The sequence below is a fragment of the Anser cygnoides genome, chromosome 2 (genome assembly GCF_040182565.1).
Source record: "Anser cygnoides isolate HZ-2024a breed goose chromosome 2, Taihu_goose_T2T_genome, whole genome shotgun sequence".
Lineage (NCBI taxonomy): Eukaryota > Metazoa > Chordata > Aves > Anseriformes > Anatidae > Anser > Anser cygnoides.
Genome location: NC_089874.1, coordinates 139,770,159 through 139,797,072, shown reverse-complemented (window position 1 = coordinate 139,797,072; position 26,914 = coordinate 139,770,159). Strand labels below are relative to the sequence as shown.

At 40.3% G+C, this 26,914-nt stretch overlaps 1 protein-coding gene across 2 annotated transcripts in view; it reads right to left on the bottom strand.

Moving 5' to 3' along the window:
* Nucleotides 1–3,283: 3,283 nt before the first annotated feature.
* PTDSS1 (phosphatidylserine synthase 1) overlaps nt 3,284–26,914 on the bottom strand; it is a 29,369-nt gene continuing 5,738 nt past the window's right edge. Inside the window, exons 3-13 of one of the 2 annotated variants that reach the window (XM_048068707.2) lie at nt 26,054–26,098; nt 23,766–23,890; nt 21,121–21,279; nt 17,428–17,579; nt 15,270–15,411; nt 14,279–14,391; nt 12,726–12,791; nt 9,818–9,917; nt 8,565–8,633; nt 7,985–8,054; nt 3,284–6,678 (exon numbers count right to left, since the gene is read on the bottom strand). In XM_048068707.2, the coding sequence (XP_047924664.1) occupies nt 6,569–6,678; nt 7,985–8,054; nt 8,565–8,633; nt 9,818–9,917; nt 12,726–12,791; nt 14,279–14,391; nt 15,270–15,411; nt 17,428–17,579; nt 21,121–21,279; nt 23,766–23,890; nt 26,054–26,098 (1,151 nt within the window). In that variant the 3' untranslated portion in view covers nt 3,284–6,568. Of the gene's footprint in view, nt 6,682–7,984; nt 8,055–8,564; nt 8,634–9,817; nt 9,918–12,725; nt 12,792–14,278; nt 14,392–15,269; nt 15,412–17,427; nt 17,580–21,120; nt 21,280–23,765; nt 23,891–26,053; nt 26,099–26,914 lie in introns of both variants that reach the window. The other variant, XM_048068706.2, reaches the window with a different exon arrangement.

The following is a 26,914-nucleotide window of genomic DNA, read 5'->3' as shown; positions in this document are numbered from 1 at the left end:
GGAGTTACGAAGCCTTTAAAACTGAGCCAGGGTGGCTAAAGCTGGCAGCCCAAAATTAGAAGCAACGTTTGAAAATCCAGGTCCCATTCTCTGTGTTTGTGTTACAGCAGCACCTAGAGGCTGCCGCTCGGATTCGTGTCCATCCTCCTGGACACTGTGTGCATACAGACAGACTTGGACGCCTTCAAGCACCCAGACACACAGTAGTCACTGTCACAGAGGCTACACTCAATCAGGCTGAGCGTTTTGATGAGATGGCTCACCTGATAGATATATATGTACATACACGAGAGCATTTTATGCATTTTTTTTTTTTAAGCAAAACCCACTGAAACACTGAATTGGAGGGCACAGCAATTGCAGAACATACTCTGGATGACATCCATAGGAATGCTACTGCTGTAAATTCCCCTACTCCAAAACGCATTAAATAAGCTATCCAGTTATTTCACGATCATCTGCAAGCCGAGATCCATGAAAACTATGAAAATTAAATCCATGTGTATGCTTAGTATAGTCTGGCACTTACGTTGTTGCTGATTATAGGAATTCAATGTTTACAATTTACATTCTTTCCCAGACTTTTTTTTTTCCCCCAAATTGAAGTAAAAACTCCCTTGGCCTTATCATAATACAATTTAGACTGCTGAGGGCAGCACGAGTGCTCCTGTGTGAGAGAAGCGAAGTCCAAGCATGAGACACCGATCCTGGTCTGAGCAATGAAGGAAACACAAGATAGGATCCAAGTTAAAGATATAGAAAGGAGCTGGGAAAAAATGATTGCTACCGAACATTTCCAAAGCCCTTTGAGATAACCACGGCTTGGACTCTTCTTTAAAGCATGAAGAAGGTTGATACATTTTGCTGCAGCTGTCTGTAGTGAGCAGCTGGGTGGAAGACACGCTCCAGAAGAGTTGTAGAGGATCTGCTCAAGGTGTTCTGTCGAGAATAGCCAAGTATATTTTGTCGAAGGCAACGGATCTGACATCCTTCAGAACAAAAGAAGTACTGCTATTCCTTCCAGACCCAAACTGGGTCTCTAGCAGGGGTTTACGCATGTACTCTCACATACAGCCGGGTTATCGGATTGATCGGTACCATATAGAACACGAGGAGCTGCTTTAAGCCTGACAGCTGCCTATCTTCACACCTTCGCTGGTGAGTCCTTCCGGACCCAGACAGACTGAGGAGTGTGAAGGCATAGCAGTAACTCCAAAAGGAGCTGGAAGCAGGCAGAGCTGGTGCAAAGTAACACCTGACCTCGTTAGTCCCAGGCTGACTACCTAGAGACCACCTGGATGGTCTTATGGCCCCACCACAGGTGTACTCCACCTACTGCCACAGTGCCAGGGCACTTCCCTCCAGGGCTCACCTCTTAAACCGTGCTCCACGCATCAGCTGGCTTCAGAGGGGGGCAGGTACACAAAGCTCCCTGGGCGAACACCAGCAGTCATGCTGTCCTTGTGCTTTGAGCCTACTGTACGAAGGCTTTGTGGGCTTCTAGCCCTACTTTCTTAAGAACGTGTGTCCTCAAATCCTGACCAGCCTCCCCAGCCACAAAATTAAATTGAGTAACTTGGGGGGTGTTTGTCCAAAATTCATTTTATCCATTTGTGAAACTGCACCTTTATGGAACTACCTTAATTTCTTGAGACAGGACCAGTCTCTGCGAGGGCTCCAGAAAACAAAACTACGTGGTGACAATGGATAGATAAACAAGGCAGAGCAAACCCAGAGGGGGAGGGAAGCAGAATATTTCAAGTTATTTTGAACATAAAAGGCTTAAAATCAGCTGAGAAACCTCTGGTTCACACCCCGTGACCATGTAGTCTTTACAGTCCTCCAACAGTCATAAGGAGAAATACCCGTGGGAGAAGAGTGGCATGGGAGAGCAGTGCCTAGACCTATGGGCATGTAACGAGGATGTAGCTGAATGTGAGCACTCAGATATCTAAGAAAAAAAAAAGTTAAAAAAAATAAAAATAAATAAAGTTACTGGGCTCCTCTCTACTTCTGAGAGCGCAATTCTGAGTAACTGGAAGCAGCAGCTCCTCTAAGACACTACAACTCAAAGAACTGCAGCTGTCAAAGCAGGCACGGGCACCAGTACCTTTTTCAATCAGCACTGGGTCATATTCCCCAAGACACACACCACAGCAGTTCTGGCTCCAGCTTCCTGTCTGTGCCAAATCACTTTATCAAGCGTAGCACACAAGTTCTGCCACAGGATGAGCGAGTAGAAATGTAACTAACGTGGCTATGGACTGGCTAACCTGGCTCATCTGACTCCACTCTGACACTGCAGCCCACAGCTCTACCCTCAACAGCAACTACCAGGACACAGCCACAAGGAGCAATCCTTCAGAGGTAGCAAGGTTGCATGCTTACAAAGGAACACGTTTTTGATGTGTTACTTTTTAAAGGATGCTCCATTTTCTCCAGTATTTTACAACAGTAATTGATCAGAAATAGGATATAAAAAATATCTCGAATGCAGTAAGCTGTCTTGAGGAAGGGAGTAGTTATAATCTGTTTCATCAGGTCTTTTCCCACTCCTCAGAAGATCTACAAACTCAACATTTGCCTCTTTGCTGTCCTCAGAGGTTGAAAAAACTTCCACATCTCACTACAACCTCAGAATTTATTGGCTCTCTCTATAAATTAGTATTCAAGAAGATAAGTTATGTTGAAGTCTTTCCCAACAAGTAGAGAGAAGGAACCAAGGAAAAAAGGGAAAGCCTTTGCACACCAGGCATCAGGCTAATGCTAACAGAAGAGGAGCAATCAGCAGCTCACAATCATTTTTTTTTTTTTTTTTTATATATACAAAAACAACGAGAAACTGCTGTTATGGAAACTATGGCAGCAGCGTAAGCCAAAGCAGAGTATTTCTGATACTCGATGACACCATTATGCTGGCACAAGTTTACTCGCTAGCAGCCTGCCTCACTGTTCTTCCACAGGAAGTCTCGTTTCTCCTTTGAAGATCTGTCTGGAGGCCATCGCGCAACTCAAGTTCTCTCGTCCAGTAGCAAAACAAATCCAAAAAGAATAACGGGATTGTTTAAGACAAGGTTTATCCTATATGCTACAGAAGCTTCAGAAGGCATACAACTGTTTGTATTATCAGATCTGTTGCACTGAAATAATAAATTGCTGCGCAGGAACTGCTACATTTGTCAGCGTGCAATTACGTACAATGAAATAACTTCTAAAGGTACGTAATAACTTCTGAAGTATGTAATCTTTTCCTCTGCCTTGCAAGTACAGACAGACACACAGACACGGGTGACATGGGTTGATTTACTGAGTTATTGCAAAATACAATACTTTGCAATCAATACAGAGCAACTCTATTCCAAACTATTAAATACATGGTAACACTTGTGTCCTCTTGCGATAACATGGTAAAAAATATTAAAAGTTTTAACAGATGGAACAATAAATGATCATCTTCACAGAAGAGTAACAAAAGCACTGGTTGAAATTACACTCCCACTATTTAATTGGATGCTGTACATGATCTATACAGCAACTTTAGTACTGGAATCCAGTACTCCAGGCTAGCACTGGTTCACTTCATGCCTGCACCTTATAACTCTTCGTTTTTATTTAGTCCACTACATAAATTCTTGCCACAACCCTCTGCTTATGCCCTGCTGCCCCGAATTAGCCTCCCTTCAATGACTGACATCGCTGATGGACAGCCTCTGGGGGGCCAACTCAGATCTCTCACTGGCAGCAGGGGAGATCTCCAGAGGACAGAGAAAGAACATCAGAAGCAGGAGAGTAAGGAGGAGATGTTGAGGCAGAATAAGTAGTTAAAAACAGGACAGTGCATCTGTGACTATTACAAAATACTGTTCAAGCAGCAGAATTCATACATGGACGCTTGTTGCTAAACAGCTCGGTGATTTGTCATTGTAGGAGTCGCACACATACCAAATTCAGCAATAGCGTAGTAAAATGATAAAACTGGGATCACTTGAAGTTTACAGCAGTGATCAAAAGCACCTTTCCAATGCCTGCTAGTGCAAAGCTCACATCCAAAGACGATGGAGCTGAAAATACAGTTGTCAGTCAGCAGAGGACTTGTGAGAACACGTGTGAATTCCAGGCAGAACTGTTGACAGAGGACAGGAAATACCATTTTCCAAGCAGCACTTGAAGAGTTTACTTGTTTCCCCTCACCCTAGCCCTCCCTCTTTCAGAGTAGCAAAAACAAACAAACAAACAAAAAAATCATGGGAAATATTTAAAAAGATGTTGTCAAACAACATTTCTTCAAGGCCGGCGCTGTTGTAACAGCATAGAGAAGTCAGCTTCCAACAAGACAACACTTTGTATTTGCCTTTTCAGTTTTTAGGGCGCAGCGCAGCAGTGTAAGCACCAAGGTCTGCGGTTACAAAAGGTGTGCTTGTCCCCACAGGCAGCTAGATGGTGTACTGCAGCATCTGCTTGCACACGGAAGCGCTGCAGATAGAGCTGGTGTGCATACACCTTGCAAGTACAAAACAGGCTCTCAGCTTGCACAACCACAGCACTTACTGTATCGAAACCATTCGGCTTCCAACCTCTTGCTTTGGTATTGGATCAATAGAAAATTTACAATGCCATTCTTCAGTCTTACACAGACTGACTTATTAACCAAGAAAATAACAAAGTAACGAGCTGAATATCCAAAGAAAGCTACAAATACATTCATCAATACGCAGCACACCACAAATAAAGAGATAGAGACAATAATACATGGGTCTGCTAATACGAATGAAAACCAAGTAGTTGCAGGAAAGCCTGAAAGTCTTCCTATCGTTTTTTCCCACGTAACATTTAATGTCACCGTAGCAATGCTGTTCTAGCAGCTTCCACTGTGTCACCTCTGAAGTTGTACACTTACTTGATTGAAAAGGGGGGTGGGGAACAAGGGGTCTTTGAGGAGTTCAGCAGCAACAGTTAAGTGCATTGAAAATGTCGATCATCTGTGGCACACAGGAATTCATGGATTACACAGGATACTTTTTTTTTCTCCTATTTACAGTATCATACACTTGTATAAAGTCTCTGCTGCATTTTCTTTAGTAGTTACTCCGTGGCAAATCAAAGTAACTTACTAATAGAAAAAGAAAATCCCAGGTTCTTCTGAAGACTAGTGGCTAAGGGTATTACCCTTACCTAAGCTACCTACCTCTAGCAACCCCCAAATTTAATTGGCACAAAAACATTTTGATAACTTAACACAGGAACAGATTGCTCTTGATTGTTTACCTCTTGATTTAATCATCGTGGTCACACCTGGAGCATTATCCACGTTACTAGACATTGGATTTAATATTTCAAACCCCTCCTCCTCCCCCCCCCCCCCCCCCCCCAAAAAAGAAAAAAAATCTGCATGAAAGAGTCACTTTGCTGTTGGGTGTCCACCTGCATGATAGGAAGCACAAACCAAGGCAGCGTATCACAGTAATATCATGCTAGCTCTCAGACACCAAAGACTACAGCAAGTCTTCACAAATAATTATGTTTACGGAAGTAGTAAGCAACTCGGCTCCAGCAAAAAAAAAACAACAACCACAACCCTGCCTTATCATCAGGCTTGGTAGGGCACCAGAGCCTTCAAAGCAGTTTCTGCTTTCAGTCTGAAGAAGCTGGGATTTCTTGGTTCCAGCTGAGGCAGAGGCAAATTAAAGGGGAGCAGGAAGGAACACTGCACGCAATGTGACACAGCTGAAAGAATGGCAGACTTGCACTTGAAGATGCAAAACGCTGCAGTAAAGAAGCAAAACCAACTAAATGAGATATCTGTCTCTGAGGGCAGGAGGCACGGCCCTCTCTATTTTGCAACAGGTTTTTATACAAGGATTTTAAAACGTTCAAAGAAATAGAATATGTAACAGTCAAGCAGAAGGACAATACAGAACAAAAGAACCATATTTGAAGGTCAATTTCACATCGTTTACAAGAAACCTGGACCCATTACTCAGCTGGTAAAACGCTGTCACCAGGTCCGTAGAGCCTTTAAATAAAAGCAAGCAGCTGTCTACGCGTATGGACATTTTAAATACTTACTGACTGCCGTATAGAAAAGTTTAGTTGTGAGAAAGATGGGCAGTGGCTTTTAGTCAAAGGATTGCATACTCGTCTAGAAAACAACAAAAACACAGTGAAACAGAACAATCCAATCAACCATGCAAACTGATTATCAGTTTACTAACCTTCATGTTTATGTCCTCAGCTATGATATTAAAATGCACTTGTAACACCTGAACACACAACAGGGTGTACCTGCTATGACAAAATTGTTTTTCTTTCCAGCATACTCTTCATTAGCTTTTGCTGCCACATGCTGAAAAAACTAGGTTTAAATCAGTGTATGGCAAGTATCAGCAGGCGATGAGTTGCACTACACCAGTGGCTCCATCTTAACAATCCTTTTTCCTCAACACCTTTTTTTAAATTTAAAATTTAAAAAAAAAAAAAAAAAATCAATCTTCCATTTGGAAACTCAGAACCAGGTCTGATTTTCTCTGTCATCTCTAATCACATCGGAGAGTATCTTCAGACACCTTTCTTATTTCTTGCCAATTCCATTTGTTACTTTTGATTTGGAGTGCCGATTCCTCCTCCGAGATGAATGGCTTTCACTATTGACCGTATGTTTCGGTGGGCTATTGTCAGCACCTGCTGAGAAATAAACACTTTTTGACTATTTGACATTGACAAATTTCTTGTTTGGAAGACAGTGAAGGCTTTCTGGAGCTACAGCATTTACAGTATGGAATAATTCAAGCTAATACAAAGTGACTGGTACTCGTACTCCATCTAGTGGCCTAATTAAAAAAAAGAATGAAAACAAATTTAAGACCTGTAAAATTCCTCCTCTTATCAGAAATTTCAGAAGTTTCTCATAGCAGAATATAGTGGTGAAGCATCTTCTATTTTGAGATGACATCAATAATTCAAATCTCTACACTTTTGTTACTGGCAGAAGTTTCATTACTATCAGAATTGAAGAACTATGAAACTGAAGTCATAGATTCAGTCTTTCTTGACAGGCAGTGTTTGACTCTGAGAAAGCAAAGGGAGACAATGGGGACTGAAACAAGACTCCAAGAGGAAACCATGGAAGAGGCTGAAGTTTGCAATTAATGAAGAAACTGATAAAGTCAGAGAACAAATATTTGCTTGGCTAGATTTCTCCAGCATGTATAAAGGCGAGACTTGGAGTGCAAGCAATTTTTCTCCATATAAAAGTCCACAAATGCACTAAACTGAGAATAAGTTAATATCTGCATCGAGAGAAACCACATTTGGTATATAAAAAAGCTCAGTTGTAGGTGCTTTTCAAGTATATGATAAATAAGAAATATTTTAATGATACTAACACATCTGGAGCGTGAGCTCTGACAGGTCACTTCCAGATGTGAAGCTTGTTTTTTTTTCAATAAGCCCACACTAAAGAGTAAAAGAAAGAGTAAAGTAACTGACCTCTAGTGTAGGGAGGAGTAGTTAGAGAGGTGGGCTGCCTGTAAGTACGAAGAAGCTGTTTATGACTACCAGCACTGCACTAACTAGGCAAGTGTCAGCAAGAACATAAGCTCCAGGGCACATACTTTACTTTCTTAAAAAGGAGGAGTAAAAGTATAATTCGCACTCATATTTAAAATCAAACATGCAACGTTTAGGTAGAAAACCCATCCAGAACACTTATGAAATATATAATGTCCTAAACCTACAAGAACGCAAGAATGATCTGGAATAGCAGGAGAAAAAAAACTGCTCCATGAAAAGATAAATACATTTCTAAGAGTTGGAAGAAAAAAAGGCAGTAAAACCAAATAGCTTTGTAGATGATTTATGTGTACGGCTCCTGCAGGGATGTTTAAGGAAGTCCAGCTGTCTCCAAGGTAAGTTTCTCAAGCCTCATTTCCTAATGCTAAGCAATAATGCTCCCACTTTAAGAACACGCATGTAAAAGTGTCGATACCTCTGCTGAATTTAGAATGAAGCCAGGAAGCATCTGGACTGTATGGGCTGTCTTCACTTTCTGATAAGGTCTGCAAAAAACAAGAGGGACACATCATTGGGATGCTGGTTCTTGAGATCAGCACAGACTTGTAGATTGAAACTGTGGCAGAAGTCCTGGTAAAGCATACAACCAGCACTCAGGACGTTTCCCTTCATAGTTAAGAGGTACAACACAGATGGCACAGTAAGAACTCACCACTTGCCAGGTGATCTGTTGTGTAACCAAGTGTTCTTAATATTCCCCTAGCATTCCACCTGTACAATGGGAACATTAGCTGACCATTCATCCCCGGATGCTTTGCCAAAATTACAGCCTCGTTTTGAGTATCCAAGAGGACAGCATTCTTTAGAAACCACAGTGCAAGCTGGGATCTGTCCAAGGCTCACTGAATTCAGAGTTCTTTCTATTGACTTCAGCTAGACTCCAAAGCACCCCCCCTCTCCCCCACATATATTAGTTCTGGTAAAGAATCCTAACATCTAGTAGCTTTGTTGTTTAACTCTGGTATAAAACAAGAACAGGTTTCCTAGTAAAGTACCTTTTCTCGGTGGCCGTAGTATTCTGCGTACCAAACCATTCCATACAAACACAGGAAAGTTGTAAAGGCCTAAACAAGGAAAGAGAGAGAAAAAAATTATTATTTTTTTTTTCCAAATTCCTTGCTGGTTCAAGGTCTTTGAATTCCTGGAGATTCTACATTTGGAGACTTTCATTCTCTGTTTCTCTCTACATCTTTTTTTTTCACAGCAATTAAAACTTGTGCTCCAACTTTAGGATATGCGTACATTGTGCCACCCTGAGGCATACGGACCAGTTTTCAGTGGGACCATAAGAATACGTGTGATCACTCCCATACATGCAGGATCCATTGTCACTATGATTTTTGTCCTCATCCTGCACAGTCACCACAAAAGGGCAGTTAGTAAGCATTTGTAGGTATGTTACCAGAACAATCAGTCTGGGAGAAAAACAATTCTCCTTCTCCCTGCTCCGTACTTCAGGTTGGGTTTCATTTCTGGTTTTGTGGTGATCTGATAGAGGAAGCAATTCAGTACTTCTGAAGTTTTGGAATAAAAACCCTGAAGTTTTTGGAATAAAATAATCAAGCTAAATAACAGAACAATAAATTCCAACTTCCTATCACCTGTTCAAACTGCATTCCCAGTCAGAAGGGAGCAGCATTTATCTGTCACAGCCCAGTAGAAATGCCTTATTTTTCATTAAAATGCGTTTGGCATCAGAGTTACAAGTCGGGCAAGACTAACATGTGTTTACTGTTGTAAAATGGGCATTTCATGCTGCATTTGCAGTCATCACACTGAAGTACAGAAAGTTGCAGGCTGAGTGAAAACGATTTTCCTGATAAAGCAGGGCTTATGCAGTTGTAAGACTTCAGTGTGAAGCAACATGCATTACTTATTAAAGCTATTCATTAACTCCTCCTGTTCTCTTCCAGAGGGCACCATCGGAAGGAGCTCCCAAATTACCCTCAACTGAACTGTCATTTTCTCTCATAAAGCTAAGTTCTATAACCACAGTTTGTTTGTTTGTTAAGTACTGGTTAAGTGGCTACATTCTACTAGGTCAAGAACTGAGGAAAAAAGTTATTCTTGTCCCTTCAGAGTACGTTCTAAACGATCTCACATTTGCTCTTCCTAGGACATGCACAAAGTTCTTCACCAGCATTCCCTCACAATGATCCCCTGTTGCCAATGTTCCAGAGAGGAAGCTATTTAGATGCTTTCAACGCCTTTGCTGTGCCTTATGTTTCACATGAGAAATCTCACTTACCACACAGAGAAGCCAAAACACAACGTACAGTATTTGTGTTTTGGAAAAGAGATCCTGTCCAAACTTTATGCACACAATAGCTTCAAGGAAAGCAATAACCCTGTGAGTAAATAAAAAGAGAAAGGGAAGAAAAAAAGTGGTTACAAACACAAAGGACTTAACTCTCGTGTCCACAACCCAGACTCAGGATGGTCAGCTCTAAACAAGCACTACTCTCTAGTGAGCACACATCTCCCCAACAGCAGCATTAACTCAAAGTCTTTGGAAAATGTATTTTTCATTCTTTATTTTTCTTCAGCATAAACAGCCCACAGAAAGTGCTGCGCTAGTAGTCCACAATTCCACAAGCCTCTGTCCAAGGAACAAGCAGGAATGTATGCCAATAGCAGAGAATTTCGGTTGATACCTACCACTGTACTTCAGCCCTCACCAGATATAAATGCCTTCTGCATGCACAAATTTACTACAATTCTAAATAGGTTACTTTGCTCACCTCAGTATTTTAATGAGAAAAACAACTTGAAACAGTATTCCAAATTCTCTGAGAGCCCACACGTTTGCTCTGGTTCATGTGTAAACTCAGGTCCATGCTATAATATTAGAGGATTTGTGGAGAAATCGAGAGGAAAATTGCTATATTTACTTTCCTATTCAGCACTGTAGGAATAAAACCAAGCTCCATCTCTCTCTCATCACATCTTGTTAGGCTCAAAGCTATGGAGTCCTCTCTGCTGCTTGGGGTGGAATGAAGGGGATATGAATCCAAAGCTTCCACCAACTCCTGGCGTTGCTCTGTTTTTTCCAGCAGATTACGGCAACAAGCAGCACGAAGAATACTTGCACTGTGCACACTTTCCACAATTAGATCAGACTGCAGATATGCAATCACAAAAACTTATTTGAATATCTATTTTCTGACTTATTATACAAACGTGTTCAGTGAGAGCTTTGAACCAAGGCTGACAGTTGCTGTAATCAATCCTCAATGATTTGAGTCAGAAAGCAAACATTCAGAATTACATTTCCCCCCTCATCTTGTAAAAGAATATGTTGACATTATTTCTCTTGGATGAAATAGGGCGGGTATCTTTCTTCCTTCGGAGCACAAACTTTGAGAATCCCCCCCCCCCCCCCAAATTATAAAATAGTTTAAATTGCATCTTTTATAAGACTGAGATTGCCATCTGTAGCTGAAAAATTCTTCTTTTCCCTACAAACCTCTCAATTCCTAAATCATTTAAATAAATACGGACATTTTACTGAAATATGTAAGTGTGAATCTCTGAAATGTTAATTCAGTTGCTCTGTCGCTACTAAGATGTTTATGCACAAACAGAGCAAGTTTATTTGATTCTAATTGTAAATTAAGTAGTCATATTAACTGTTTGATTGATAAGTTACCTTCATCTTCAAGCAACAACCATACCAAATCCAGAAAGACAGGTTACTCTGTAATGATCATTAAAAAAAGCCAATGCCTTTTTAAGGACTATGTATGTTGCAGTCTCCCTTTAGTAATCATAACGCATGGTTTGAGGCGAGGTGATTTAGGCTTACAGAATACATTACTAACTCCTACTCAGCACCAGTAAAACTAAACAAGAACAGAAAGTTACTACCTTTTGAATATCCACTGGATGTTATGATCATGAGTTGAGGACAGTAATAGATTCATCCAGGAAGGCGGAATCTCAGTGAAAGAGGTGAATATTTAAGTCCTTCCAAACCCAAGGAGACGTGTGTCATGTTCTCCAGGGTACATTTAAAGCAAGAGTAGAAATCCCTTCAATTACATTGCAGCACGCTCTGCTCTCATCTCAACTAACTGTTGAAAAATGGGTATTGCTTATGGTGATGTAGTGTCCCCGAACACAAGCCTGACAGTTCAGCACTTCCTTAAATGCTGGGACATCCTGAGACCAACAATAAAGGTGAGAGGCAGTTTGCCAGAGCACTGTATCGAAATTAGATTTGAGCATTTTATGGCTCATTGAAATGCTATGCTAATTTAAGCAACAGCTGCTTCTATTAAGCACAAAAATGATTTAGACAACTGGAGATAAGACATACACTGATCTTGACAATGAGAATGAAATGCCTGTTTTCATTTAAAATCACTGCCATCAGAAATGAGCTTCTTTAACAGTTTCTTAAAATTGACATATATTTTTTTCCGTAAGACTTGATTTAGGATCTTTTATGCTTGCCCATTTGTAAGCTTCCAAGTCATGAACCAGAAGGGACATTACTCTGTTGTTTGTTTGCGAGCTTTTACAACACCACAACAGCATACGCTTCTGGTTTCCAGAAGGCTGCATTTTAGTCAAGCCATCTAGAGAAGGAAGTTCGCACCAGAAGCAGTCTTGAAAACTCTTCATTTAAAGGTCTCCAAGAGATGTTGAAAAGAGATCGTAGCCAAGGTAACCATTGTTCACAGTGTTATTCTTTTCCCTCTTTAAGAGCAGAATAGAAATTTCTGAGAACTGTGGTTTGTTTCACCGTCTTTTATTGTGACTCCTCAAATAGCAGCAATGCCCACCTCGACAGCCTGGTAAATAATGACCGGAAAGCCGTAGGTGCAAAAGCTTTATCCTTCTCACCTGACTGAGAATACGGCAGCAAGGTCAATGCTACTTTGAAGGAGGCTAGCTTTATCCAGCAGTTTCTAGATCTTCCTTTTATTCTTCTCCTTACTCATTCCATCAATTCTCATGTTCTACCTCTAAATCCAGAATTTTCCTTTCCTCTGAACTTGCAAAAAGAAGAAAATCTCTCTTTACTGTTATTTATACTAAAACCACTACAAGACAGGAACTGGCTTCATCCAGTTTCAAGCCTGTTTCTGTGCTGGATTCACACTTAATACCTCTCCAAGTGCTTCAGGTTTGTACGCAGCAAGAACACTTACCCGAACACCCAGCACTGAGTTCCCACCCTCTTGCACTGCGTATCTGTGAGGTAGGCATAGTATTGCCTGCGAAGGAAAACACAAGAAAATTCTTCAGCGATGTTGAAAGTCCCCAGAACATTTACATTCAGAAAAGTCTAAAATCTAGTTTATGTTACAAATGGATCTGTACTGAAAACGAAGTGCTGATGCTTGAATTCACATGCAATCATCTGGATGTCTACCAGATGGCTTCAATTCTAGCAGGACAGATTATCACATAGATCAAATAGCTTGAAACAACACAGAAAACAATCCTGAGAGCAAGGACTGGGAAAGTACCCAAACTAGTAGGCTAGCAGAGCTACATATTTGCCTCCTGTCTCTCCACTGAACCTGCAATTCCTTTAGGCAACACGCAACAGCTTAGAAGAATTAGAAAATCCCCCACTTTTTCCACAGTTTAATTTGCTAACAATTGCGCTTTCTTGAGAGACGTGGGTTTGAATCTTGGAAGTAAATGAACGTGGCTACCCCACATCCTGGGTGAGTGCTCTAACCGCCATGTATTTCTTTTCTCACTCCTTTGTAAACAGTCTAAAGACCATTCTGCTCTGTTTTCTTTAAGCTCCTAAATTGTTAAGAGAATTTAAAAATCCTCTCTTTTAAAAGAGAGGAGAACCCTAAATAAATGAGAACAAAGTTCCTTTCCCCAGTCTCTGATTTCTGCTGACAGATGGGGAAGCCATTGTTAATCAAACAACATAAGGATTGCTTAAGAATAAAGATCTTTACAGGCTGTGAAGTGCCATAAAACACCTGAAAACTCATTTAAGAGATTATAGGATGTTTAAGGTGATTTAATTAACACTGTGAAATCACCGCACATAACTTTAGCAACTACCAGCTTTAAAAAACACTATTTTAGGAATAAAACAACACATGGCTGCTATTTAACTGTCCAAGGTAACATCACTTTACTCATGAATGGGAAATTCCTTGTTTCTTAACATCAAAACAATGTGAATTCTGTCTACATTCAGCTACGTCCTCTTTTTTTTTCCTGTGACAATATGAAATAGCATGCATGAATAAAAGCAAGGTAGTTTCTACACAAGAGTAAACACAGCATATATGTTGTTCTATTATTCAGAATAAGGTGATGTTCTATCTTCTCTTATAACATGCTAACATTTCCTGTAGACAAGCAACATAAGGAACTCAGAAAAAACAGCAGCTCTATTTTCCCCTCATCTACAGTTTTGCAAGCATCTGAATCATCAACTCAAAATTTTGCACGCACTCAGTCCTCAAGGATAAAGTATGCAGCTGCTATACAAACCGAAGATGGAACAGACAGGTTCTGCATCCCTATGGAAACGCAGATGTTTACGTACATTTTACCTTACTAGTTTACTGGGCAGAAAAGACACTTTGAGAAGTGGTGATTGTTTTTGCTTTTCATGGTGGCTAAAGTATAAATTCCTTGAAATGAACTGCAATCTTTCACAAATTGCATGTTGTTCTTGGGTCCCTACAAGTCAAGTTACTCTGAACATAAGGAAAAAAATTACCTTACAGTGGGTGCTGTAATGATTCCTATGAAGAGAATTCTCCCCCAGCTTAAAGGGTGGCTTGCTTGGAACACAAAGATATGTTTCAAAAAGAATGTGTTCAACTCAGTCAGCTACAGAAAAATAAAAAAGACAGTTAGTAGTGTTCAACTTGCATAACTCTTAATGAGTTACTACAGAAAAATTGCAAAGATTAATATGGTAACTTAAACAGAGAAGGACTATTTAATGCTCGGATTTAAAGTGCCTAGGAGAAGCAAGGAATGAACAATTAAAACAAGGAATTCTCCCCTAGACACCTCTATGAAAGTATTTAGTCTCTTTCATGAAACCTGGACCAGATACTAACTTGCACTGCAGAAGGCTTCTGGAATCTTTCATATACTAAATCAGACACAAATAACCGAGGCAAATTTTGTAGAGGGGTAGAAGAGATCTTACCTACTTAAAACAGAAACCAACCAACCAAAAAAAAAAAAAAAAACCCATTAAACAGTTCTAGTTCTCCTTTCAAAAACTAAATATGGCAAGTTAATAACAACAACAATCTATTTTAGTGAATTCTGTCAGCATTTGCCTGACTATGCACCCAGGCAACTGGGACATAATATGGAGTCTTGCTGGATCCCAGCCAGAATTGTGAGTATCAGTGATCCATCCAAAAGTCGATGGCAAAGAAAAAACAAAAAAAACTCCACACCTGTCTGGCAGTTTTTAAAACTGTATCAGTTGCAAAGAGTAAACTGATGGCCAGTGCAGCAAGCTGTAACATTTGTGTTTTTTTCCCCCTTTTCCACAGATTCTGTAATTACACTCCCGAACTATCATGTAACTCCTGTGAACAATGCCCCGACTAGCTTTGTATGATCAATTCATTTAATTGTGCATTTCAGTCACAGCCATACATTGCATCAGAATATCTTTTAGCCGAACACAGCCAATAAGTAACTGAGCTGATGGCAGCTTTGATTTCACAGAATTTATTTCTTACCTGCCAAATGATCATGAAAAGGTAGATTCCAGCCACTCTTTGAAATGAAGACTTAGGGTCAAACCAGCGGACGTAGGTCCAGCTGGCCGGGGTGAACTGTAACACAGCTCTTTTGATTTTCCCTGTGGTTGTGTGAATATCCCTAGAAAAAGAGAATGGCTGGAGTAAAGACAAGGAAGAGGCAAGGAAAAAAAAGAGCAATAGCCATGTTACGGATGTTCCAGAACTATCACACTTTTTTTGCTGGATAGCAAAGATCTTTACAGAAACAACTGTGTACCAGGCAAGGGGGAACTGAGAAATGTGATCTGTTAAGCATTTCGGGCAGGACACATTCTGCTATGAAAGCCCACCCACCTCTACCTTGAGTCAGTAACTACCTGAAAAACATATCTCTCATTTTCTCCACGAAGGAAAAAGAGATGAGGATTACAGTTCTCCAAATACCTTGAAGAATCTAGAGGATATTTCTCCTTAGTCTATGCTGCCACTGCTCTTATCCCAATGCCTCCTTGTTCCAGAGCTCACAGACATCAGTCCTTCAAGGATCTGTCAGACTTGTTATTCATCAAATGTTTAAGAGGCTGGCTCCACAGGGTCAAGCATATTGCGCTTACAGCACACACAGCCCTTGCTGTTCTGATATTTAGATGCACTCTCTTCCAGAGAAATGTGGTAGCACTGTCATAAGCTAACAGATTTTTAAATTCCCTTTTGAAAGGGGATGTGAATGGAGGTTCATCTGTCAGATGAGTTATGGTTATTGCTTTTGGTAACAATTCAGATGAGCAACACCACCCAAAGGACAGGGAATTCTAAGAAAAAAATCCAGAGATTCCTGGGTTAGAAGTCAGCTTTCAACCTATTTCCTTGGCCCTTCTGGGGAAAAAAAAAAAAAAGATTCAGAGTTCATTTTTGTAATATTTATGTTCTCTTAGGCTACTGGAATCTAAGGTTAAAGAGGTTAAGGGGGGCAGGGTGGGGGGGAAATATTCTAATCTTTAAGATCCGCGTTTATTCATCAAAAAAGGGAAAAGAAAACAAAAGGGCATAAGCAAAAGCTTCTCATTCTCTGCAGTTCCTCCTCACATTAAAGGTCCAAAAAGTCTACAAGAAAAATATCCCACAAGGATAGTAAAAACTAGTTCTGCCAAAGATATTCTGCTATCTGTTTTAATTCTCAGTAAGCTCTCCAAAATCAGAGGGAACATCAACTGTAATGCTCATTATTCTGCCTGAACTGAAATGTGGGAAAACTGATTTGAGACTGAAGGCTGGATGGTTCTCAGAGCAATGAACGAACTTGGGAGTAAAAGAAGAAAGCAGCACAGAAGTCCACACAGGGTACAAATCTGGAAGTCAAGGTTTAAGCTCCTTTTCCGCCTCTGATATTAACTCAAGGCATTAATCTCTCTGATATTGACTCAAGTTGCGCTGTCCTTTGGCAACTCATTGTGCTTAACCCTGTTTCATCTATACCACTGGTAAGTGCAGGTAACAATGCTGGTCACCTACTGGCAGGGAAGAAGGTGGGCAAAAACTACAGAAGAAACCACAGTGGGAGTGCTAAGAACTGGAGCCTACTCAGCCACAAGCTGTTGCCCTTTTACACAGCAAATGCTACTTTATTTTGCAAATACTTTCTATATTTTAGAGGGTCAGCAGCAGGTAAGGTAATTCACAACACAGGTACAACCAGCCTGATCCCATTTTTGCACTGACAACTAGTGATGACAGACTGCCACACTAACACCTCATCAAGCTAAACCCAAACCTAGAGTTCGCAAACATTGTAAAAGGAGAAAAACATTTACAATTAGCTTTGTTCAATGCCTTCTTCAAAGTTTTATTTGTATAAAATAACAAACTGAAAATGCAAATAGCTTTACTTCCTCCCCCCCTCCTTCATTTGGCATCAATAATTGTAACTTAGATTGCAAAGAAAAAAATATATACATAATCACATTTGCAAAGATATGCTCTAAAGTAATATTAATATCAAATTGATTGTTAAGACTTAAAATAAAGTTACAGCACTGTTAGCATGTGCAGACTGCGTTTTTTCTGTACTACATGCATTTTACATATGCAAAGAAGGTCTCTTTTCCAAATAATTTAATATTAAACAATATTTAATTAAGCTTTAATTTAGACCTACTTGAAGCTTGCCCAGTGATAGGTCCTCATCTCCAAGAAACGACAAACTACCATGCCCAACCAGATGCCACCCCCGTTACAAAGCAGGATGTCCAAAATGACTTGATCCCACCAGCATTCAGCAAAGTTAGGCAGAAGGTGCATGAAGAAGAGCTACAGAATACAGCAAAAAGATTCTGGGTGAGGAACGGCACAGAATTAATACAAATTCACTTTTAAGAACACATTCAAATGTCAGCTTTTCAGTACACGCCATACTTCAAGGACACGAGCCACAATCACTGAAATTTGATGGGAGTCCTTCCATTAACTTTGGAAGGCTTTGGGTAAGAGTACTAAGACCTCAGGGCTCCTTCTCACCACTGCCTGCTGGGGCAATGCTGTACATAAAGATATCACTCAGCTTTTGGCCTCAAAGAGGCCAAAACATTTACAGCAGTGCATGATGAAGCAAGCAAGACTACTGCACTTCTTGGAGGAAAGCAGGTGTTTTGTGCTTTAAAAAAATTGGAAAAATAAGCTTTGTCTCTTTTTTCTTACCATTTTTAAGTAGAATGCTTTCTAAACCAGAAAAAAGATACAGCAAGTAGAATGGACCTATTTTTAAACAGCTGTCAGCACTAAAACGTGCTGGAATTCAGAACTTAAGACTTGCTCTAATTTAAAAAAAAATCACAACTCTTTCATATACTATTTTTAGAAAATTTAGTGACTGTAAGAAGATTTAGAATTCACCAATAACTCAGACACTACAAGCTTTGCTGCTGTACTTGATCCAGAATGGCTCCAGCAGTTAAGAGCATACTGGTAAGCACTAATTGCGAAGGTACTTTTGAGATGAAGATACTGGAAAATAGCCCAGAAACAAATCGATGTCAGACTGAAAAGCTGCCACCACTGGGACAGAGCAAAACAAATTCAGGCCCATAAAAATTTCCCCTGGAAAATGATTTACTTCTTTAGCAATCAGTTCCTTTCTGAACTTAATCCTCAGCTTAACTGAAGACTACTGTGAGACATCAGAAAGGCAGTTAAATGTATTTACAGATAATTTTGATAGCTTTTGGTAGAGTGGAGGACAATTGGGCAGATAGCCACAGCTGAGGCAAGATACAAGCATAATTTACTGAGAAATGGATTCAGCTCTTCTCATCCTCCTTTAAAAGGAAAATAATTTTATTATTTGTTCTGCAAGGGGAAAAAAATAAAATAATTAGAAAAAAAATCAGAGCAACCCAAAAGTTAGAGACTGAAAAAAATCTAGCTGTGGATTGGCACTCGACAGAGCCACGTGTTAAGCAGTCCCCTTGAAATACTCATGCAGATGCTTAACAAAACACATAGGTAAGTAAATAACCCTCCCATAAGCACGGCACAAGTTTTGTCAGTAAATGAACATACATAATTTGATTTTTGCATCTGTGGAAGATTATTGGTACAATTTTGTGGCAGAGTATCTTTTGTTGACAAATGCATAAATAAAATACCCCCAAAATCAGATGTGTGAAAAGGAACAAGAAGAATGTTCTTGGTGTACAGCAAGAATGACTAGTGGTCAAGTTAAAATAAATCACAGTGCCTGATGTTGACAAGTGACCCTTCCTTTGAAAACTCTTGCAAAATGTATCAAAGCAGCTTGGCTGTCTTTGCCAACGCTATATTGAATTTCAACCTGTAAAGAAGAAAATTTGACTTCTCTTCAGGCCTTAAGCTATACAGTGCTGCTTGTTATCTTGCTACAAACAGCTTCCCTTTCATGTTTTAAGTAAATTTAACACAAAAAGGGACACTAGGCTATGAATCTCAGTATGCAATAATCCAGACAAAGGCACCAGAAGTTACAGATAGTGAGGCAGCAAAGAACAGCCCACAGGTGTTGGGCAGTCCGTCTCGGAGCTGCTCGCTGCTTTCTCAGAACAAGAGACCAAGGCCTGCCCACGTCCCAGCTTTAATCCGATAGTAAGCAGCGTGAGCCAAGTGTCCCATTTCAGAATGGGGAGCCAGCTCAAATCCATTAATGCTAACAGGAGATGCACAGCTAAATCCCTATGTAACTGCCCTGATAACTTCTGCAGGTTTCTAATGACTCTCCTGAATTAACCAATTCATTAAAAATCCATTTGGGTGGTGATAACCTCTCCATACGTTGAACCTTACCCAACACATTGTCTGTCCCAATGATCTGCCTTTCAGCAAGTGGGAACACTAGACACTCCATGCGGTGTCAAGTTGAAGACGATGGTTGTGTAAAGATCAACTGAACGATAAGAGAGTGTGTGAAACAAATCCAAATTTAAACTTCTTTTCCAGGGGAAAAATGAGTACAATAACTACCAAAGTTGTTCTTTGTGAATGGGTACTTGTGAAATTCTGAGCTTAAAACAGTTTCAAAATGGCTTAAAAAACAGCGTATCCTTGAATGCCATAGAACAAAACATTTTTTGAATATGAGTTCATGGCACCAATATTTTCAAACCCCCAAATTTAATTTCAGACAACTAGATCCTTATCTATATTTCTGAATTATAAATGCACTGCCAGATAAGCCAAGCATTGTCAAGAAGGTAAGCTCTGTAGAAAACTAGCTTTAAAGATTAATTTCATGTGTTTATATTTACATTCGGTATTTTAAGTATGACAGGTTAAACCACACTGCCCCCAAAGCTGATAAAAAGTGGATTTTTTTTCCTCTGAATTGTCCCATCAAAGAACATCATGAATTATTATTTTTTTTTTTAATAAAAACACATCCTTGCATTTTTGGTGACATATTCTAATTAATCAGCTTGAACACTCAAAACAGATCTAACAATAAAGATCGGCAGTCCAAGCAATAGTCAATTGACTAAAACAATTTAGGTATCTGTAGTTGCTTTTTTTTTTTTTTTTTTAAAATAACTTTTGACACTTTTAAATCCTATTTTAACTGACTTAAACACGTGCTTGGGAGAATCACGGTAAAGCTGGATAACAAAAATAAGTCAATGGTCCCCCAAACCATGGTACAGGGGACTACAATGTGAACTAATTTAAATCCTGGTCCAATAAAAACCTCATTTTTATGTCAGTGAACATGAATAAATGAGGCTTGTGGGGTATGATTTAATGAAAGAAGTGGCTATGCCCTCAGGCCTCATGACAGAAAACAGCACACTGCATGATATCCTGCTCTTTCATATAGACTTCTCCCCTTGGGTCCTCTCACCTCCCTTGGGGATCCCTCAACTCCTTTTCACTGTGCAGTATTTAAACATTTTTATGGTGTATAAACCATACAAAATGTTTAAATGCCATTATATTTGGAGTAAGGGCATCATGACAGTTGATGACAGGTACTGCAAGGTGAAAACGGAGAATAACTGCTCAAAACCAGTGTGTACAAATCAGCACCTGAAATAACGTGAGGGTTGGCACCTATTACAGCAGAAATACAAAGTGTGGATGGCATCAATATGCTGGCCAAGAATTCCCTTCTACTCAGGTAAACCATCATCTGCCCAACTTACCTAAAGCTCAGCTTGCTGTTCTCCACTAGTGCAACCAAACTAATTGCTCTGCACCTGGTTTATAAGGCTTAAAATATAAATCTGTACTGAGAGCTAGTGAGTCACCCTTCTAGGAACGTTCACCTTCTCCGCTGGAACAATTAAAGGCTCACGTGTTTTCTTACACTTGAGATAAATGGGTGACCTACCTCCGTGAGCTCCCAGGTGATGCTAATAGTCCAGCACAGCCCGTAGCTGCGGATCAGCAAAGCCTTCATAGCCCAGCCCCAGAAATGCCCAAAAGCAAATATATCAAAGTGGCTGAGGATTCTCTCCCAAGTGATCACATGGCAGTTCACAGCATACTCCTGTTAAAGATATAAACAAACAGAACTTCAATGAACAGGCAGCTGCAGAAACACTAGAACGAGGGAATTTCTTTCTACCCAGTGCAACAAGCCTGGAATTATAAAGATATTAAAATATACCCCCTTCTTCTCCTGAACTCTGCAGGAAAACTTGTGAGACCAAGACTCAAGGTCATCACAGTACAGCTCTAATTTAAAGGGAGATAACGTAGACGTTGGTGCTTAGTGGAGCATGTATTTCTCACATGATAGAGGAACAGCAGAAGCAGTAAAATCAATAATAATAACAGCAAACAACAGCACTCCAGAAAGCAGTTATTTGCTTTTCTTTTGGGGTTTTGATTTGAAATAACCACCTTTCCCCACCTTCGTGATGCCTGGGGTTCAGAAGTGCTCATCAATAGTTAATCCTCACCAGTTTGTGATATCAAGATATTGATCTCAATGTTCACTTGAATATCTTTATTGCTTTATTTTTCTCAGTTTCCAAGGACATACTCGTATTGAGAAGGTCATATGGATGAAGGGGGGAAAAAATAAATCAAAGTGAACTGGCAACAGTTGTTATAGATGAGCGGTCGATTCCTTAAGAATATCAATTAATATTTCAGTCACCAATATCAAAGGAAATGTGTTCTCTGACCACGTTGTACAGCAAGAGCTAGAAATCACTGCCCGCTTGAAATAGATAAATAAATCAGGATTCTACCAGGAGGCTGAATCTGAGGGGTTGTCTGTGTGTCACTGGGCACAAACTGAACTACCCCCAACTGGAAATGCACACATACAAAACCCTCTGCTCTCCAACCCTCCTAAAATATACATTGCCATCTGCAGGTAACAACACAGCACTGCTCAGAGCTGTTGAATTAAGAAAGGCTTCTCCCTCAGGCCAGAACTACTGCTATCCCTGCACAAATAAACCGTGATCAAGTTGAAAAAGGGATGGTAGAGAAATGATTAAATCCTGGTCTCCGTAAAGACAAGAATGCAGAATTTCACACAAATACTCCTCCCATCTCTCACGTTCCCTGTCAAGAGGCAGATCGGTCCCACCATGGAACTCTAAGTATCCCCTGTTGGCGGTGCTCCCCGACGTGAAAGCGTGATACTGCTTTTTGCAGATGCCAGTGCTGTTATCATTCAGAGAAAGGTGTTTCACCTGTCCTAAGGATGGCAAAGCTGCAGCTTCAGTGCAAGTACCCAAAGGGATCTGAAACTGGTTTATAAGCTGCATTCCAAGCACAACTGGGAACAGCTTGGCAGGGTGTTGGACAAATCCACACACACACACGAGTTGCTGTCCTCATTTCTGCTTCTTTTCCCTCACACACATATAAAGAAAAACATCCAGGCTCAAATCTCAGCAAACTCTGAATCGAAGTCATTTTGGTACCTTGATCTACATGCACGAGTAAGTCTTAAAGCCATTGTATTTCTCTTCCTGAGCAAAAGCACAAGAAGCACTCAACATACAAAGGAAGGTACAGGCTCCTAGTTATGCCATGGCATCTGAAATTCTGTGATGACTGGACACAATAAGGTTATACTTTAAAAGTAAACTTCTTTTTCAGGACTCTTGCCTGGTATATATATGAGAAGAGAAAAAAGCATTTTTGCTTTTATTTTTACTAGGACCCCCCACCCCATACATCATCTTTTCAGCTGCCGCTCTGCCAGTCATACAATGACACGCGTTTAACTTTCTTTTATACTCAAGCAACTTTGCCAGAACAAGAGACCAAACTGCAGCCTCCATTATCACTGCAATTCAAAAATTTACTCCAACTTTCTTTAAATGACAGCTATCAGGATCAGTAGTTCAGAAGAAGTTTCTGCTGCTGCTACAGGCAGGAAATCTGCTGTACTGTGGTTCTGTGCCAGCAGTAATACTAGTCCTCCCCTGACTTCTTGAATTTATTTCTAGCTTAAATGACAGGAGAGCCAGGCGAGCCTGGCTTACCAGCAGACTCTTCGTGTCAGCTCCCTTTTGTTGCTCAGCAACACCACCACCGCCCATGCTCAGGCTCCATTTAGGAACGTGTCCTCCCAGCACCCTAACAGCAGGCTGCCCGTGCCTCGCCACCACCACTGCATGTCCTGTAAAACGTCCCACCAGGGGCCTCGCCACAAGCCACAGGGGAACTTCTGCTCTGTGCCCGGAGCACCTCCTGCCCTCCTTCTGCAGTGGCCTTGGGGTCTGCAGGGCTGCTTCACACTCCTGTCTCCCAGTTGCTGTTGTGCAGCCAAATTTTTTTTTTTTTTTCTCCCCCTTTCTTGAATCTGTTCTCCCAGAAGACTGTTTTTCACACCAACTGATTTCAATGTCACTAAATAGCAGTTGACACAAAAGGTTCGTTGACTCTATCAAGTACAGGCACAATCCTGCATTGCACAAGCCATTAAATTCAGATTTATCCCTTCCCGCTCATGCGAAACATACCTAAAGTAGCCAAAATGTCCAATAAGGTGCCGAGGATACATACCATAATATCTGCTTCCCTTGTGGCGTACCGAAGATTAGGATCCAGCCAGTACATCACTGCTTTTACCTGCTCAAAGTTAAGGAAGAGCACGAACACCAGGAACAGAAAATAGAGCACACTGAGACCTGCAAAAAGACTCTGCTTTAGAATCGTATTCACAAAAAAAATTTTGGACACAGAAGGTCCAAAAAGCTTTCAAACTGTTACTCAGTACATGCCCACTTTGCACAATTAAGTTTTCTACATACAGTGGCTACAAGCAAAGAAGCTTAAGAAACAAGGCAGCTGGTAATCTTTGAGCACTCTGTCTTTCGTATTATCTCCTGCTTCTTGTGATACGATATATGCTCAGCTCTATCAACCCAGTCAAAAAAGAATCAGTCTAGACAGTTTGGGCATGAGTGACACAAGTCTGAGATCAGGAAGCTCTGTAGTAAGAGACGTATTACGATCACAGTACTGGATTGGCTTTTTGCCTTACTTTAAGTATTGTTGGTCTCATTAATCCTAGTCTCCAAGCCTAAATGCAGATTTCAGCACCAAGATCAATTTACTAATCTGACAACAAAGAGTGGTTACAAATATAAACTGGAGGACTGGCATGCTTGAGTTACTTTTGCTGGAAAGTTGGGAAGTTTGCTGTTTGAAGCTTTTGAAGATAAAGATGATGATATGCTTTCATACCATTATAAATTAAGAAACACCATTGCATTTGAGACTACCTCCTCTCTCCTCCCAACGTCAGAGTACGGATTTTATAAAAAAATAATCAAAACTTGTATGAAGTTAAGAAGGGTCCTATGTGTAGATCTGTAGATAGATGAAGCTGCTTTTGGGAACGTATCTTTACACTACTCACAAGTTCACAGATATCTAAGGCCACATTTGGAAGAGGCACATAAACACACCACCGCTACAGTCTAGCGCTCAAACTTACTTGTGTCCTGCAGTGATGTCATGGAGGGTAGAAAAATTAACATGAATAAACTTAGTATCTGCCATCCAAAACAAACTATAGCAATTATGAAAAGAAGAACTGAAGCGTTATTAACCCCCAGGATGTGCTAGAAAAGTTCCATTCAGGTGCACACACACGTACAGGGAGTCTATACTGTCTTCTGCAGTGTATCCCTAAAATGCATCAGGTGAACAGATGCCAAACTGCTAAAATAAGTGCAGCCTGTGGGTGGGGGTGCGTCCTGAACTGCTGAAGATGTGCCATTCCTGCCTTTCATCGACTGCACAGACCTGAGACCTCTAGCATGCCTACGTAAGTCATGCCAAAAGGAAGCAGGATTACAGAGGGGAAAATGTCACTTATTTTTCCTTGCAGTTTTTCCCCAGAAATACAGGGGGTCAAGCTCCGACTGGGAAAGCTCTTTTAATTTACATTTGCTGTGATCGGAAGCAAGCGGTAGGACCTGTGTTTCCTCAGCTCCAAAAGGAGCAGGATTCTTTAACCAGTACTATCTAATCAGCAGTATCCTCCCAATGTCAACAGATGAGTAATCAGCTACTTTGGGAAGCTACTTATTTTTAGCTCTATGAAGTGGCAGGAGAGAGGGACATTCATAGTCCCGTTAAAAAGAAAGGGACCAGCTTTTAAATCAAATCTGCCTAATTCTTTGTAAATATGCTTAACATTTAGGCTGTGCTCTGTGAACTCTAAGTTATTTTTAAAACGTTTATGTTCCTGCCACGTAATTCAGATGTTTAAGGAACGGGATTTCACTCAGTAACTTCTGTAGCTAATGGAATTATTTCCCCAACTATGAATAGAATTAATATTTACAGTAATTTTGCTGAAGAAATTGAAAAAATACATATTAGGAATATTAATAAATGCATATTCAACTACGCAATTCTGCTATTTAAGAAAAAATAGCATGTTTTGCAGATAAATAATTACTCTACTGAACTGGATTTAGTTAGAAGTAAGCTAGTTCATATAGCAGCTATGAAAAAAACTTTTTGAGTTGGGAAGAGATGGCAGTAGAGGGAGGAAGGAATTAGGAAGCATATGGACAAAACAGGATTAAAACAGAGAATCAGAGGGAATGCTCCTTTTCTGATGATTTAATTTACACCATCCCACCACAGAGAAACTCCAACGATGTTCCCAAACATAATTAAGAACAGATTATAAGCAACAGCTCAGAAGTGGGATGGAAGAGTTATTCACAGAAGTTTGACACACAAATTATGTTTCATGACAAATCCATTCATCGGAAAAGAAAAATGGTTGGTCCTGCCGAAGCACTGAGTCAGAAACACAACTTAAAACTTACCAAAAACCATTCGCCATATTGCAGGGTGGGGGCGTGTAAAAGGTCCTGTGGAGGGTAAACAAAAAGCCTGTTAGAAAACAGTCAGTAAGAACGGCATTTCTCATCCGAAGTTTGACATAAGCACGGATCATTCTCTGTCAAGCTGTATAACATACCCGAAACTCTGGGGCTCCTGCCTGTATATTAAAAAAAAAAAAATGTAGCAGCAGATTTGAGAGGGGAGGGAGACTGCCAATTAGCAGGACATAAACATAACATTCAATTATTTTAATGGGACCTGTTCCCAAAACAGCAGTACACCATTGCTTAGCATATACCATATCTCAGCTGAGAATCTCTTGCTCTGCTTTCTAGACCACAGCTAACTCACGGCTTGCTCTCAGTGAAGTCAAACACACTCTTTTTGCACGCTAGCAAAGAAACATGGTGCTCAGCCTTCAGATGACCATGAAGTGTTAGCAAACAGGCCTCCTAAAACTTCCATACTAAGTATCCTACATCTAATAGCATCTAAAATACCCATGCTCTTCACCAGTGTCATTATTATTTACTTTAAAGCCAGTGATTAACCTGACTTTATCAGATTAAAAACACCTGAGTTAATGCAAAATGCAGAAAAGATGAGCCTGGAAAAAGTAGGAAACATCTAAACATGAAACATACAGTTAGGGAGCAAGATACAGCTAATTATTTTTTTCAGTGCAAGCTGTGGATTGCTCTTTCACAGTTGTAAGCATGGAGTTCATTTTTCTCTGACACTTGGTTTTTCAGGGAGCGTTTTGTGAAAGCCATCAATTAATAATGCTCAAACATTAGAAAGATACATCCCAGGAGCATGCCATGAGCACAATCACCGTTCAT